The sequence below is a fragment of the Myotis davidii genome, unplaced genomic scaffold (assembly GCF_000327345.1).
Source record: "Myotis davidii unplaced genomic scaffold, ASM32734v1 scaffold1467, whole genome shotgun sequence".
NCBI lineage: Eukaryota > Metazoa > Chordata > Mammalia > Chiroptera > Vespertilionidae > Myotis > Myotis davidii.
In genome coordinates this window covers 239,150-255,829 of record NW_006298267.1, presented here as the reverse complement: position 1 = coordinate 255,829, position 16,680 = coordinate 239,150, and the positions used below count along the sequence as shown (strand labels likewise).

Genomic DNA, 16,680 nt, shown 5'->3' with positions numbered 1-16,680 from the left:
GAGCCGGATCCGGGCCTGGGCCCTGGCAGGGAATGGAGCCTGACCTGGTTCACCGGCCGGGCTGATGGATAGATTTAAAACAGAATGACCTTCCTTTAACTTCTATAGAATCCTCAGAAGGGACAGGGTGACAGGTTTTTCATGATAACCCACGAGTCGTGGCATTGGCTACGAAGAAAAAGGATCCAGCAGGCGGACAGCGTTTCGCTCACTGACATTACACCCTTCTGGGTGTACATTTGCATTATTTTTGTTTATTGGGCACCACAGCATTTTATAATTAGTGTAATAAAGACTGAGTACCTTCTATGTGCATCGCCGCAAGGTGCTACATGAAAATAACCCAAATCTTCATGCCCCAGGAATATCTACTCTGAGTAACAGATCAGTCAGGATGTAAACTGTCAGCCAGACAGCGTTCTGCGTTGTCCGTGCTGGTTGGGATGCGCTGGGACGTGTCGGGAGCTGGATGGAGAGCAGGAGCAGAACAGCAGGCAGACAGGGGAGGCGAGGAGCCCTATAAAGAGGGGGTAGGAGGTGCCGTCAGGAGAGACGGAGACCCCTGGCTGGTGTGGCTCAGTGAGTGAGCATTGTCCCGTGCAGTCGGTTTGATTCCCGTTGGCACATGCCCGGGTTGCGGGCTCAATCCCCAGCAGGGTCATGCAGGTGGCAGCCCATCGATGTTTCTCTCTCACATCTATGTTTCTCTCCCTTCCTCTCTAAAATCAAAACTTTCTTTTAGAAAGGAGTTGTGGAGAGCCGATGGGAGACCGGGTAGGGGTGGGTGAGATGGTTGCTCATAAGGGGACTCTGGTGGGGACTTAGTAACGCGGGTCATGCTTTGCTTCTTCTCAGCCAGGACCCTTCCTGTGGCAGCCAAGGCGAGTCGGTTGGACCACACAAAGGCCCAGTGGGAGAGGGGCTGTGCCAGGGGCACCCGGGCGTGTGTTGCTGCATCCCGTCTCTGCCAAAGGAATTCTCTTAAATAGTGAAGTCCTTTTGTGTTGATGGAGAGGATCTTTTCTTCAAGTTTTGAGAACACTCTATGCCAGTGATGGCGAACCTTTTGAGTCGGCGTGTCAGCATTTTGAAAAACCCTAACTTAACTCTGGTGCCGTGTCACATATAGAAATTTTTTGATCTTTGCAACCATAGTAAAACAAAGGCTTATATTTTTGATATTTATTTTATAGATTTAAATGCCATTTAACAAAGAAAAATCAACCCAAAAAATGAGTTCACGTGTCACCTCTGACACGCGAGTCATAGGTTCGCCATCACTGCTCTATGCTAATTTCTTTATTGTCCTATTTCTCTGTAGTTTTCTTCTCAAACTGTTTCCCTCTCTGTTTGTCTAAAGGAAGTTCATTAAGAAAATCTTGCCCATTTTAGTTTCATTCCTTAGTCTTATTACTATTTAAAAGAGTGGTGAGCCCTAACCAGTTTGGCTCATTGTATAGAGCTTTGGTCCTTGAACCGAAGGCTTGATTCCGGTCAAGGGCGTGTACCTCTGTTGCAAGCTCAATCCCAGGCCCTGGTCTGGGGTGTGTGCAGGAGGCAACCAGTCTCTCTCACATCTGTGCTTCTCTCTCTCTCCTCCTCCCTTCCACACTCTCTAAAAATCAATGGAAGAAATATCCTCTGGTGAGGATGAACAAAAAAATCCTATACAACAAAAGCCCAATATGCAAATCGACCCAACAGTGGAACTGCCATCGCTATGACACACACTGGGGGGTGGGGGTGCAGATGCTCAACGCAGATGCTGCTCCCTGGTGGTCAGTGCACTCTGGGGAGCTCTCCCGCCTCCCTGGCAGTGCTAAGGGGCAGCAAGCTGAGCGGTAAGGAGCAGCGAGCAGGCAGGCGGTAAGGAGCAGGGGTCCCAGAATCCCCCGAGGGGTCCTGTTATGCGAGAGGGTGCAGGCCAGGCTGAGGGACTCTCCCCCGCCCCCTAGTGCACGAAATTTCTATATGGGGCCTCTAGTAAGTAAATAAAAGTGGTTGATGTTTGCTCAGCGTGTGGACAGCAGGTGCTGGGGCTGCCTGGCCTGGCGGCCTGGTGAGGGAGGCACTCCTCCATCCCCAGGAGCTCCAGGGATAGCCGACCTAGGCCCAGGCAGCCCCCTGTCCTTCCCCTCACAGGTGCTAGCCCTTCCGTCTGGAGGCCAAGTCCACATCCGTTCTCCTTGTCAAGGCCCCCAAATTGCTCCTTTTCCCTTGAGAAGCTCTTACTGCTCCTCTTCCAAATAGGTCTCTGTCTGAGCAACTCTTTGCTGACAGGAGAGGTAGCCTTTGTTCAGAGATTTCCTTGTTTTCTCACTGTTCTTGCGGGAGGTGAAGTGGCAGCTGCAGCGTTCTCTGTCTGGCCCAGTATCTAGGACAGGGGTCCTCAAACTACGGCCCGCGGGCCACTGAACACATTTATCCAGCCTGCCGGGTGTTTTTGCTGCCGCTGCCTGTCCTGCTAAGCAGCCGACTCGCCCCGGGCCCGCAGTGCGCATGTGTGGAATGTCTGAGGGACAGTGAACTGGCCCCTGTTTAAAAAGTTTGAGGACAAAGCCCAGTGCACAATAAACTAAGTAAATATTTGTCATTTGCAGGAGGGTTGTTAAGGGAGATGCAGGATATGGCCCAGATATTCACGCAGTCCTTTCTCTATGTTTGATGTAGAATGAAAATATCAGGGGAAAGTGGGAGGGACATGGACTTATGGGAGTAAATAGGCCAGAGGAGAGTGAAGGTCATTTCTAATAACCATGTGCACAGCGGGAGCCAGAGTTGGGGCATTTAGGAACTCACACAGGGACCCAGCACTGTTCTGTTCCATTGTTTAGAGCATGTGAGCAATCAGTAGAGTCCTTCCTAAAGCCCTTTAATAGAATTAGGCTTTTAAATAATTCTTAAAATGTTTAATAACAGAAAAAAGTAGCAAAAGATATCCATAAGGACAATGCCCCCCCTCCCCGCCCATTCGTAGAGTGCCGTCAATCTGATTGAAAGACAATAGAAATACAAGGTGACCTTAGCTGAGCTGGTTTTTAAAAAACTGCTTAAGCCCTGGGTCCGGGAAGATGCTGCGTGGTCAACCGTCCAGCATCAGACCAGCGGCTGCCCCATTGCCCCTGTGGCCCTTCCTCCCCCTGAGGTGGTCAGGCCCTGGGGACCCGGGAGCAGGCAGGCCCACTGTCTGGAGCAGGGCTGGGAAGGCTTTTCTGTGTGTTGTGTCTTGCCCTGTGTGTGATTGTGGTGGGGAGGGGGCGGAATAAAGGCCTTTTTGAAACTTGCGTGTTCTTATGTTTCTGCTAGAGATTTCCGTGATGATGTGGATTCTTTCAGTTCTCTGTCATTTGGAAACGTCCATTAACCGGGTATTTGTTTTCCAGTACGTGCTGTCTGTCTTGAAATTTACCTGCCCTACGTTGTTCCAAGGGTGAGTATTGCTGTGCTGTTTGCACACATTTGCAGGGGATGTTCTACCAGCATCACCAAGTCTTCTTTAAATATAGATTTAAAAACGTTCCTAATTAAACGTATTGGGCTGACCTTGGTTAATAAAATTACATAGGTTTCAAGCTCATGATTTTATAACAAATCATCTGTATATGCAGTGTGTTCACCACTCCAAGTCAGATCTCCTCTTTTCCCTTTTATCTTTAAAATATGTTTAATGACTGCATGGATTTTTCACCAAATAGATATACTGTAATTTATTTAACTATTCTATTAGTGGGCATTTAAGTTGTGTCCCAGTTGGGTGGTATAAATACAATAGAGTGATCAGACTTTTTTTATACTTAACTCTGCCAAATTTCCAACTATTTCGTTGGCATAGCTTCATTCCTACATTAGAAATTTGGGTTAAAGAATATGAACTTCTTGCCATAACTGGTTTGGCTCAGTGGATGGAGCGTCGGCCTGCGGACTGAAGGATCCCAGGTTCGGTTCCGGTCAAGGGCATGTACCTTGGTTGCGGGTACATCCCCAGTGGGAGGTGTGCAGGAGGCAGCTGATCGATGTTTCTCTCTCATTGATGTTTCTAACTCCCTATTTCTCTCTCCCTTCCTCTCTGTAAAAAATCAATAAAATATATTTTAAAAAAAAAGAATATGAACTTCTTTAGTATTCTTCTTGAATGTTAACAGAATCTTTTCCAAAAAATGCTTTACCAATTTACATTGTCACCAGGCTGTACATGAGAGTTCTGTATTATTATACTAGAACCATGACTATTTTTTTCTTTTCTGCTGATTTCATGAGCCAAAATCGGTATCACATTGTTTTATCTTATTATTTCTTAAATTACTCATCAAGTTGGACAGTTTACTTATGTTTGTTACTCACTTGCATCTTTTTTTTTCTAGTGAAGTATCTATATTTCCCGTTTACACTTTTATTTCTACAGGTTTTTTTTTATATACTTTTCTTAGCAGTTTAATGAATGCCTCATATTTTAAGGATGCCAACCACTTGTCCATTATCTTTATTGGATTTTTTTATTTTTGTTTTTTTTGCAATTTTATTTTGTTCTTTGCCTTTTTATTTTGGTGAACAGAACAATGAACAACCAGCCGAGCCACCCGGGTAGGCCTCCCATTTATTATACTTTATTTATAACCCTTTCTAGCCTTTGGGTTGTTAATGTAATATATAAAGTTGTTTCTGTCTTTTTCAAATGTTTTTTAATTGATTTTTAAGCACAGCAAACAACAATGGAGTGCAGCAAGTGACCATGATTAACAAGCATCCTTTATGAGATCATCTGAGCTAAGTTATACATTACACTATTAATTTCCTATATTATACAAAGACTCTTTCCACCTGCAGCAGTGCACCCTACCCTGAACTTTCTATGCCCTCATGGACTATTCATCACGTCAAGGAAAGTTCTGCCTCGGAACAATAAGTCTCGTGTGCAAGACTTTGTTCTGACGCGGCCTGTGTGCAGGCTCACGCCTTCTCCCGGCAGAGCGTCCTCTTCTAGTTAACTTCTTTCCACTTGACCGCTACACTCAACCACTGCACCACCCCGTCCAGGGCTGAAGTTATTTTCTTGGGATCTATTTTTAAATATTTTCTTGGTAATAAATTTCCTTTAGTTTTTTCAGCTACAGTTGACATAAAATATTTGTTCCGCTCTGCAACATAGTGAGTAGACATTTGTATAACTTATGAAACGATCACCCTGAAAAATCTAGTACAGGGTATATTATTGAGTACTTCTTTGTCAACTTTTTTGGAAGGGACTATGCTAAATTGTTTTAATTATTAGCATTTAAATATGTGGTAGAGCTCTTCATCTCATTTTTCTTCTTGTGTATTACACAAACGCAAACAAAAAAGTAGGGCTCATGATCATAATGTCAGACAAAGCTGAATTCAGGACAGAAAGCATGAAACAGGTGAGGATAGCCACGTGTTATAATGCGGGAACGTGCAGTTCAAAATGAAAATGATGGTGATGAACCTCTGTCACCCAGTAAACAGAGCATCATCATTTATCAAACAAAAGTGCAGGAATACCAGGGATAAATAGAAACATACTAGTAATAGGAGACAAGTTTACTACTATATTTCCATGACAGTTCAGTTGGACAAACAAGAACTTCATATGTATAATAATTATATTAATTAGCATACACACATATATGTGCTAAATAATACAATCTATCTATATAAAAGCCTAAGCGACCATTACGACCGGTTGACACTCACTGAGCACCAGGGGGCAGATGCTCAATGCAGGAGTTGTCCCCTGGTGGTCAGTGCACTCCCACAGCCAACCTCCCGTGGTCAGCCAACCTCCTGCAGTCCCTCCACTCCCCCACCTGCCTCGGCTGGCTGCCCGATCAGCACTGGGCCAGACAGCTTCAATCGGCCCCATTGTTGCCAGGTCGAGGGACCCTACCGTGCACAAAGTCATGCATCGGGCCTCTAGTATATATATATTAAAAACGGTCGATTCTTCCCAGTGCTGCAGGTGGCAGTTCTTAGCCACAACATATGTGGGGTCATGAAGCTCACCCGAGACACACTTCCTCAGCCTGCAGAGTTTAGGGGGAGCACAGGTTATAAAATAAGCACCCCTCCCCTTCCCAATGCAGAAAAAAGTATAGCAAAATACCAAAGTATTGAGGGGAACTATAGGCATAAACTTATCCTGTTTCCTTCTAGTTGCTTTTTTATTTAGGCAGCGCATTCATAAATTTCAAAGCCATATTTTTAGTTATGACTTGAGACATGACCTCAGAAATGATTACCACACACGTAGGTATTGCGACACCACGGCTAGAAACCCTGGCCTAGAGGACGAGGTCATTGGTGTGACACACAGTCCTCCCAGCGCTTGCACCCGCCCCTCCCCAGGACCAGGTGCTGTCTCGGGCCATGGGCAGCCACATTCCACCACGGTAACCGCCCACAGCCTTGGGAATGTGCCAGGCCATTTCACTCTTCTGAGAGTTTGCCCGTGCTTCCTCTTGACCTTCTTCTAGACCTGCCCAGAACCACATAATGTCCTTCCATCTCCTTGTGTGGTGCTGAGCAGCTGCTTATTCTCAGATCCAGTTTTCCAGTACCCCTTGCAAAGCCTTCATGACAGGCAGGCAGAGCAGACGATATGGGCCGTCCCCTCAAACAGCTTGATCTAGAGCAGTGGCTCCCTGCCAGATGGCTCCCCCACCACCCCCCAGGGGTACTGGCAGCATCTGGAGACAGTGTGGGTAGTCACAGCCGGGAGGAGGGGAGGGGACGGTTGCTCCAGGCACCTGGGCAGTGGAGGCCTGGGTGCTGCTGAGCTCCCTGCCAGGTGCAGGACAGCCCGTAACACAGACGTCCACTTGGGAAAGTGCCCTCTTTCCGAGGGAGAGGGGATCTTGGAGAAAAGTACGACCAGGGGCCAGAACACACGTTAGGAGTTGTTAGAGTAACTGAGAGAGGACAGTGGCTTGGGAAGGGGCAGCTGGACGAAGAAGGTGGACAGGTTCTAACCATGTCCAGGAGGCCTTGGTGGCTACCTGCATGCTAGGGCTGAAGGAGAAGGAAGCAAGAATAACCATGAGGTCTCAGTCTCTGCAGGTAAATCTAAGGGCCGGGCAAAAGAGAGTGGCAGGCCCACCAGGACGGGTCTTTGTTTTCTTTAGTGATGCCTGGAGTCTCTAGATCAGTGCCGGGCACACAGAATGCACCCAGTAAATATTTGTAGAATGAGGTACTTTGCCCTACTGTGCACCTCCTATTGTTTTGTTCATGGAGAATATTCCCTGGGCATTTGCGAAGAGAACATAATCTCTATTTGCAAGATAGAGTGATATTTATCTAGTAACTAGAGGCTCAGTGCACAAATTCATGCACCGGTGGGGTCCCTCAGCCTGGCTGGTGATCAGGGTCGATCTGGGCTGGCCAACTGGGGGTAGGGACCACAGGAGGTTGGCTGGCCACGGGAAGTTGGCTGTGGGAGTGTGCTGACCACCAGGGGGCAGCTCCTGCATTGAGTGTCTGCCCCCCGTGGTCAGTGTGTGTCATAGCAACCGGCGATAAGGGTCGCTTAGGCTTTTATACATATAGGTTTTTATTGATTTTGGAGAGGAAGGGAGAGGGAGAGAGACATAACACATCACTGATGAGAGTGAGTCATTGATTGGCTGTCTCCCACAGACCCCTTACTGGGGATGAGCCTGAAACCCCAGGCATGTGCTCTGACCTGGAATTGAACCCATGACCTCCTGGTTCATAGGTTGATGCTCAAACACTGAGTCACACTGGCTGGGCTCAACCATTTTTAAAACAAGCGAGTAGCACATTTAAGGTTGCATTTTAGAACACATCCTTTGGCTTCAAGGGAGAGACTGAATGGGGCGAGGCAGCCTGGATGGGATCTGGTGCTGGTGTTCAGGTGGCAGGCCATGAGAGTCTGAGTAGGCAGAGGTGTAGGGATGGAAGAAAGGCTTCAGACGTGGGAACTGTTATGGGGATAAATCAGTAGGATTTTTCAAGTAAATGAGGGAGGTGAGGATGGAGGAAGGGCTAGGACGGCATCTAGCTTTCTGGTTCGCTGAGTAGGGAGAGTGGGAAGGCGACCAGGATGGAAGGTGGAAGTTCAGGGAAGGTTTTGGATGTGTTATATATGGGAGCTTGTGGGTTTCGGGTGAGCAGGGCGACTGGGAATCGTCAGTGCAGAGGCAATGGGAATGCAGGTGGCTGTGGGGAGTTGTTCAGGGCAGGTCTTGGTAAGGAGAGGCCCGATGTCAGCTCTTATGGATTCAAGGGAGTAAGTAGAAGTTGGGAAGGACAGTGAGCATTGAGGTGGTAATGGGAGAGAGAGGGAGGAAAAGGGCAAGAAGGTTGGATGTGTATATTTGTGTCGACAGATCTTCCTTCCAGGGCAATGGCTTTTAAGACCGTTAAGTTAAATTCAGATTGGAAAAAAATAAAAAATTTAAAAATTCAAATGGACCCTTATTCCTTTCAGGTGGCAGACGTTAGTTGGTGGACTTTTGCTGCATGTGTCATGGAAACTGGGCTGGGTGGAGATCAACAGCAGTTCAAGGTAGAGCCTCTTCTATGCTTCATGACTCATACCTGCTTCCTCTTTATGCAATTTCTTTCGGCTTATATTGGGAAACACGGATGTTTATTTGAGTTGTTGGTCTCTTAGTTCCCTTCTACCTTTAAGATGCAATGATTTTATAATCAAATAGGACGCAAGTAGTGTTGTTCTGGTTAGTAATGCCACTAACATGGTATTAAAATTAAGTGAGATATGTAGTGTATGATACCATACTAATTTGACTTTGTTTTAGATCAGAAGACCACTATGAGTTTTTAAATCAACTTTTAAACATTGTTAGTAAATTTTGAAATTGTTTTCTTATAGAGGAATTAGAAATAATATAAAGAACTTCCACTCTCTTTACTCAGATTCCCTAATAGGTGGGGGAGAAGTCCCACCCCTTAGTTTTCCATTGAGTGTCTTTGTGGAGCCATAACAGGTATCTTTATAAAACTTCCAAATTTACCAGTCCTGTCCCTAAAGAATGAACAGTGAGACAATCAGTTAGGGTCCGGACTGTACTTTCTTTTAATGATGGGTTATTTCTCTTTTTATTTTATTTCAGAGAGAGGAAAGGAGAGAGAGAGAGAGAGAGAGATAGAAACATCAATAATGAGAGAATCATGGATCGGCTGCCTCCTGCACGCCCCCTACTGGGGACCGAGCCAGCAACCCGAGCATGTGCCCTGCCCGGGACTCGAACTGTGACCTCCTGGTTTACAGGTTGACACTCAACCACTGAGCCACACCGGCCGGGCAGGAACTGATTTCTTTGAGACCCTTGTTGGGCTTCAGGAGTTGTCAGAACTTGGCTGGAGGTATCAGGGTTTCTGTAGCAGCACAGAATGGGGTTACTCAGGCCAGTGAATGGGACCTGGGGGGAAGTGATGATTCTGGAGGAGAAGGGCCAGTGATGAAGGTGCCCTGAAAAAGGAAACTTTACCACAAAATGGCTGCAATCCCGTCTGTCTAGCCAGGGATACGCCTCGTGTGCGAAGCCTTGGGCTCCCCGCTCGTAAGTTCCAGAGGTGGGGACCAGGCGGCCTTACTTCAAACCAGGAGCCAGCAAGCAGAGACAGACCAGGTCTGTCGGCTTCGTGGGCCGGGCCTTCTGTCACAGCTGTTCCCCTGCCTTCATGGAAGCAGCCACAGACCGACGAGCGGACAGGAGTGGCCGTGTGCTAACAAAGTGCCATTTGCAGAGCGAGGCAGCAGGCGGGGATTTGGTACAGGGCCGTAGTTTGCTGACTCCAACCTTAAGCTGAGCTCTGTGACAGGGAGTAGCATCACAGCGTTCTTGGGACCAAGTAGTATTGGGGTTGAGCTTTGTCAGGGGCATGTGGCCTGTGAGTCAGAGGAAGAGGAAGAGGAAGAGGAAGAGGGAGGAGAAAAGTCTAAGAGAAGGAGGAGGGAGGAGAAGAGAGAATAAGTCTCCCTGGGGGCCGTGAATACCAGTAATGGACCCCCCAAAAATGGAATCTAGGAACCTCCTGCAGAAGTCCTGTGACCTGTGAAACATGGTGATTGACAGCTGTGAGGCGTTACTGTGGAGGCAATGCCGACAGGCGCCACGTGAGCCTGGTGTCTTGGTCACTCGTTATTTTCATGTGTGGAAACTTTCTCGGTCCACTGGGTGTCAGTATAACACAGGGAGTTTCCAAGAATTCAGCCCAAGGGGCCCTTGAGGCATTCACTAACAGACAGAGTGTTCAGGGAGCAGATGCACCCTCAGTAATGTGCGCTCTATTTGAAAACAAGTGGTTTAATTTAATCAGCCTTCATCTCAATAACAACAGTTTCATCATTCATGCCAGGATTTCCCATGCTGCTTGTAAATGCTTTCTTCACCGGGTGCTCAGGGACAGGAGTGTGTGCACACAAAAACAGACCCACAACTCCAGCAAGATGCAGCATTTGTCCTTATAAATCCTGTAAGGTATAAAGCATAAATCTGTGAGAATAATTGTGTAGCCCCGCAGTTTTCAAACCAGACCCTGTGGCAAATAGTTCTTCAACAGGGACTGTACCCTGCAATTGTACAGTCTAATCTTTACCCCCGGGAGTCGCTGTGAGCGCCTTTCCTTTGCACACACATGCACACATACATATACTTATACACACACACGCACACACACACCTACTCACTGGCTCGGCCGCTCCTGGAGGCCCATGGACCACAGAGAGCCAGGACCACCCAGGCTTTAATGCCCTCTGTTGGCATGGAGACAGTGTAAGATCACCCAGCACTGAGGTCCAGATGGTGCCGCCTTGTGAATGAAAGTGGGAGAAAGAGAGAGTGCGTTAATAAACAGTCTGTGCTCCTTTGTTCCCGATGTGCAGGCCACTGGCTCTCTTAGAATCCTGCATGTCAGATCTGTAAAGGAGGGTGTATTAGTCAGTGCAGGCTGCCATAACAAAAACACCACTGAGCCACACCAGCCAGGGGAGACGACACATTTTAATGCCATGCTCCCTGGGAAGCTGTACAAAGGCAGGTCTGACCATGGAAGGGTGCTGCTCATGCCGATGACGTTGACAAAGATCATGTTGGAGCGGGAACCGCCCCAGGAGAGCAGGCCGTGGGTTAGTTGGGATGATCATGTCACATCCTCCTGAGATGGCTTCATTCACTGATGCCTGTTGTTGGAGTAACTCAAAACTTGAGTCTGAGGACTGAATGCATTTGTAACTGATGGGGAAGCAAGTTGCCACCTTGTGGTTCTAAACTTCCTTGAAAAAGCAGTTCTTGGTGTGGCCACGACTGAATCAGTCCTTGGAGACTCCGGAGCCGGCACTCGGGCTCTCGGTCCGAGAAGCTGGCACGTGGCCTCCCAGCTCAGGCTCTAGCTTGGCTGCATTTCCCAGTTCTGTCCTTGGACACTGTGGGTCCTTTGGTTGTGGTTCCACCGAGCGGTTTGGTGTATGGCCTTTAAATAGCCTTTAAAATTTTTAATAATGTGGCATAAGTTCAAAACTTCTGGCTACTTAACATCCAAAGAATAATGTTCACTGCTTCCTTAAAAATTAGATTTGTTCCCCCTCCCAGCCTGCAGGAGGCTTTTTCCACGTCCAGCTCACCTGTGTCCTGCGGTGGGACCACTGCCACTAGGTAGGTGGCCGAGTGGCCTCCATCACCCTCAGAGATACACTTGTCACACTGCTCGACTCCCCCAGGGATGTGTAATAGCTGCTGTCACTGCATCTGGGGCACCTGAAGGTAATTCCTTCCAACGAAGGCTTTGGCCACAAAGTGACGGAAGTGTTATGGCCTCTTTTCTTCTTTCTAGATCTGATGTTTTGGCGTGGCTTCCTGCTTCGGTGCTGTTTGTGGGCATAATCTACGCCGGTTCCAGAGCATTATCCAGACTGGTGAGTGTTGGAGGTTTTGGGGGACAGCCCTTCTCTTGTCTCTTCTGCCTCCCTGTCTGCTAGCTTATTGCATCCGGTTAATGGGACAAAGTTTTGATAATGGTATAGCTGAGTGGAGAGCAAGCCCTGGACCTGAGGCACATGGGCCGTGACCCACTCTCTCTCCCTGGATTGAAGACAAACAGGCAACAGGGAAGGGCCGGCTTCTTTTAGACGAAGAGATGCACAGGTGGAGGCGCAAGAATAAGGGTGATGGTGACTTCGGGGAGCTGTTGATAGGGCTGTCCTCGGGCCAGGAGAGGGCTTAGCCTGCCCCTTGCTTCCGGGGAACGGTAACCCTGCCCCTGGGTAATGTGGCCGGGCCGTGCTGGGTTCAGGCGTGGAGATACGTGCCTGGTACAGGGTTGATGCCCAGTAGCATGGGATGCCAGTGAAAAGAGCCTCTCTTCTATCCTACCCTGTCCCCCTGGATTGAGCTCAAAGCTGGGAACTGTGAAGAACAAACTTCTTCTAGTTACGTTATATGGGACTCCAAAACTTTAGTTATTTTGCTATCAAAAAATAACCTTTCATACCACCACTGACCAGAGACTGAGAATGTGGCTTAAAAAAAATCTAACGATAGTAATGCCTCTTCCCATTTTTTAAAAAATAAGTTTTTATTAATTTCAGAGAGGAAGGGAGAGGGAGAGAGAAACATCGATGATACAAGAGAATCATCGATAGGCTGCCTCCTGCCCGCCCCCTACTGAGGATCGAGCCTTGACCTCCTGGTTTAGAGGTCAATGCTCAACCACTGAGCCACGATGGCTAGATTAACCTCTTTCCGTTTTTTACCCTGGGACTAACTGTTTTTATCTGTCGGAAAATGATTGCATTCCTGATTTTGGAAAATGCAATATTTATAGAACAGTTGAAGCCTTTTATATAAAGTTTGTTGTTATGTGAAAGCAGTAATAAAACAAACGAGATCTGCCTAACTGGATAACAATATTACGGCTAGGACAGTTCCCAAGTTGCAAAATAGTGGTTGAGAATTAAAAGCAGTAATTTATAAATTAAATCAACATTTTTCTTTCACGATTTATAAGCCTGAGTAGATGGGCTGCTGTGTGCCGTGGGGGAGAAACGTCCTGGGTGGGCTGAGAAATGACCCCGTGCCTGTCGGCACTCAGCCAGACCTGGAGCTGTGCTGGCTTGGCCGTGGCAGCCTCTGCTTGATGCTGTGCCCTCCTGCGAGTCTGCTGCCTTACTTGCAGCTGTGACCTGGGGGCTTCCTCTCCTCTGCAGAGTAGAGCACTGGGTAAAAAAACTGTGTTGTCCAAAGGTTTTAAAGGTTTTGTAGGATCTGGGTAGTTACTGATGCCAGAATTTTGAAGTTTGAATAACAAAAGTGCATACTAATAATAACTTTTTTTTGTTGCACAGTGCTTTTTCATATGTTTCTAGAGTGATTTTTCCCCTGTATATTTGTATGTGTTTCTCATAGTCACCTGATAGGTGATGGGTGAGGCAGATGGTAATCGCCTGACAGAAGACGGAACTCAAGTGTTTCAAGTCTTGGTCATCTGCCTCTGGTTCTAGAGAGTGGTCTGGACAGTGGTCTAGAGAGTGGTCTGGACAGTGGTCTAGACAGTGGTCTGGACAGTGGTCTAGAGAGTGGTGTGGACAGTGGTCTAGATAGTTGTCTGGACAGTGGTCTAGAGAGTGGTCTGGACAGTGATCTAGAGAGTGGTCTGGACAGTGGTCTAGACAGTGGTCTGGACAGTGGTCTGGACAGTGGTCTACACAGTGGTCTGGACAGTGGTCTAGACAGTGGTTTAGATAGTGGTCTGGACAGTGGCAGCTCTTCTGGCCTGTTCCCTTTCCAGATTTGCTCTTTAGGACCAATGCATATCCACTGAGAGCAGGCCAGTCCATCTTGCAGGTGTCCACTTATTCACGGGATGTGGCCTCTGTACCTGGCACAGTGCTTGACACACAGCAGATGCTTAGTAACTGTGTGTTGATGGAATAGCCATGGAAGGGAGCCTCTACATCCACCTCACCTAGCACAGTACTCCAACCAAGAGCACCAGTCCATGCAGACGGGTGTTGCTGGAGATGATTATATATACTAGTATATGTGAATGCCAAAAGTTCCCACGGATCTTTATTTTTAAGCAGAAATCAAGAATTATGTAATCATGAGATCACAGAAAATATTTTCATGCTTCTTATTCTGTTTCCTTTCAGGCCATTCCTGTGTTTCTCACTTTGCACAATGCAGCTGAAGTCATCGTCTGTGGGCACCGGATGTGTTTTCGGAAAGAGGTAAATGATAATGCGTGATGCCAGTTTCACGTCCCTGCTGTAAATTTCACAGCATGCCTTTTTTTAATGGCTGAAAGTAGTGTCTACCGTCTCCGGATATCTGTTGCCAGTCAGGACTGCCGGATAGGGGTTATTACTTTCGAGGACCATGGTTTTGACATCCGTCATCCACCAAGCATACGTGGGAGTGTGTGTTGACCCCATGGGACTCCAGGCCAGGCCTGAGCCAGGGCCTGGGATGCAAAGAGGGATCCCCTGTGGGCCTGGTGTTTCCCCTCCCAGCGTCTCCCGGCGCCACGTGGACGCCCATGTCCAAGCTTTCTGTAGGGCACTGGGGCATTGCCCACTTCCCACGCCAGGGACAGACATTCCTTTTCCTTCCCAGCTCCAGCTCAGCCTCAAACCAGCTAGGACATGCTTCTTTACCTGTGTGCCTCCGTCTGTGAGGGGGCAGTGACCTCACCCAGCTCATAGCACTGTCAGGAGGGCGCAGCGCGGCACACATCAGTGCTTCCCACGGTGTCTGGTGCGTAGTAGGTGCTCTGCATGTCAGCTGTATTTATTGACATTATTAGTGGTGGTTTTAACTTGGTCCCTCTTTCAGGAGTTACTTTTTTCCTGACATCTTCCCTTTTGAAATGATTCCATATCAAAATTTTGGAACTTTTAAGAGAGGCTGGTGAGCCATTCAGGCAGCACACTTCTTACAGGTGGACAGGAGGGAGGAGTCCCTCCTGTGGCCCAGGCCACTGAGCACCCATGTGCCCTGTCATTCCTGCCTGCAGCTCCTGGGTTACCTGCCCTCCTCTCCATACTAGTTATCCCTCCCTCTCTGTTGGCCGTTTCCCTCGGCCCACCACACGCTCAGTGCTCTCAGTCAGGGGTGGAGCAGGTCCTGGGAGACCCACTCCCAAAAACTGCTTACTTTTAAATTTATCTTTATTGTTGAAACTATTACAGATGTCCCTTTCCCCCCGCATTGACTCTCTCTACCCCATACTCGTCCTCCTTCCCCACCCTGGTCCTTCACTGCATAGTGTTTGTGTCCATGGTTAAGCATATCTATATATATAAAAGGCTAAGCAACTCTTTGACTGTCCAACCAGTTGCTATGATGTGCACTGACCACCAGGGGTCAAATGCTCAATGCAGGAGCTTCTGAGCTGCAGTGACTTGGCAGTGGCGGTTCTTGGGTGATGCACTGTGGCACCAGAGAGTAGGGAGCCTGATTCTGGGTGCGTCACCCAAGAACCACCCTCTTGCAATCCGGGACCCCTCAGGGGATGTCGGGGAGCTGGAGATCCCCGCAGGCCAGCTGAGGGACCCCTCCTGCCAGAGGAATCCCGCTCACTCTGCAGACGCCATTCGAGCTGTGGTGCCACCCTAGGTGTGGCCGGTCAGGGAGGGACCATGGGAGGTTGGCTCCAGGGCGTGTCCAGCCTGTCTCGCCCAGTCCCGCCCTGCCGGCCACCTTCTAATTAATTTCCTTTCAGTGTGCACTAATCCATGCACCTGGGCACTAGTCCTATAAAGGGTGTTCCAGAATTCACTCAAGATTTGAATTTTGCGTGAGCATTAACAACAACAACAACAACAAAATAATAAAAGCCTAATTTTACTTGGTTTATTTTACTTTTTGCGTGAATTTTGGGACACCCTTTACAATAAAAGCCCAGAGATTGAACAGTGGAATGACCAGAACAACCACTTGACCAGTCTCTATGACACACACTGACCACCAGGGGACAGATGCTAAACACAGGAGCTGCCCCCTGGTGGTCAGTGGGCTCCCATAGTGGGAGCACCACTCGCTCAGCTGACCAGGATGAGCGGCTGCTCCCACAGAGGGCCGATCCCCACAGGCCATGTCCCCCACCAGTGCACAAATCCATGCACTGGGGCACTGGTATACGTATAAGTTCTTCGGTTAATCTCTCCCCATCCACCCTCCCCTGCCGGCCCTCTGAGATTCTGCACTCTGTTCCATGCTTCTATGTCTCTGGATCTGTTTTTTTCATCAGTTTATTCCGTTCATTAGATTCCTCATAGGAGTGAGGTCATGGATACTTGTCCTTCTCTGAATGGCTTATTTCGCTTAGCACAATACTCTCCAGGTCCCTCCTTGCTGTCTCAAAGGGTAAGAGAGCCTTCTTATTTTACAGCTGCGTAGTAGTCCATGGTGTAGATACACCACAGCCTTTTTATCAACTGTGTTTATAAAACCAAAACGGAACAGGAAAGCCAGCACGCTGCTGTGCCCATGCACCCCCCCCCCCACCTCCTCTCTTCTTGTCCTGGCCCTTGCCCACCACTGAGTCTGTGCTGTCCACATCCTCCCGTCTCTCTCATCTCCCACCGTTTCCTGCTTTCGCCCCCACCATTACCTGAAATTGCTCTGGCGGAAGCCCCTGATGGCTTCCTGTTTGCGACTCTGTTGGTCTTTCGCACCT

At 48.2% G+C, this 16,680-nt stretch overlaps 1 protein-coding gene across 7 annotated transcripts in view; it reads left to right on the top strand.

Annotated features, from left to right (window-relative positions):
• The window catches only part of TMEM241 (transmembrane protein 241), a 91,474-nt gene that overhangs the window by 34,099 nt on the left and 40,695 nt on the right, over nt 1-16,680 (top strand). For 6 of the 7 annotated variants that reach the window (XM_015570535.1, XM_015570536.1, XM_015570539.1 and 3 more), the window contains exons 2-4: nt 3,384-3,430; nt 11,836-11,917; nt 14,153-14,230. In XM_015570535.1, the coding sequence (XP_015426021.1) occupies nt 14,213-14,230 (18 nt within the window). In that variant the 5' untranslated portion in view covers nt 3,384-3,430; nt 11,836-11,917; nt 14,153-14,212. Of the gene's footprint in view, nt 1-3,383; nt 3,431-8,467; nt 8,546-11,835; nt 11,918-14,152; nt 14,231-16,680 lie in introns of all 7 variants that reach the window. The other variant, XM_015570538.1, reaches the window with a different exon arrangement.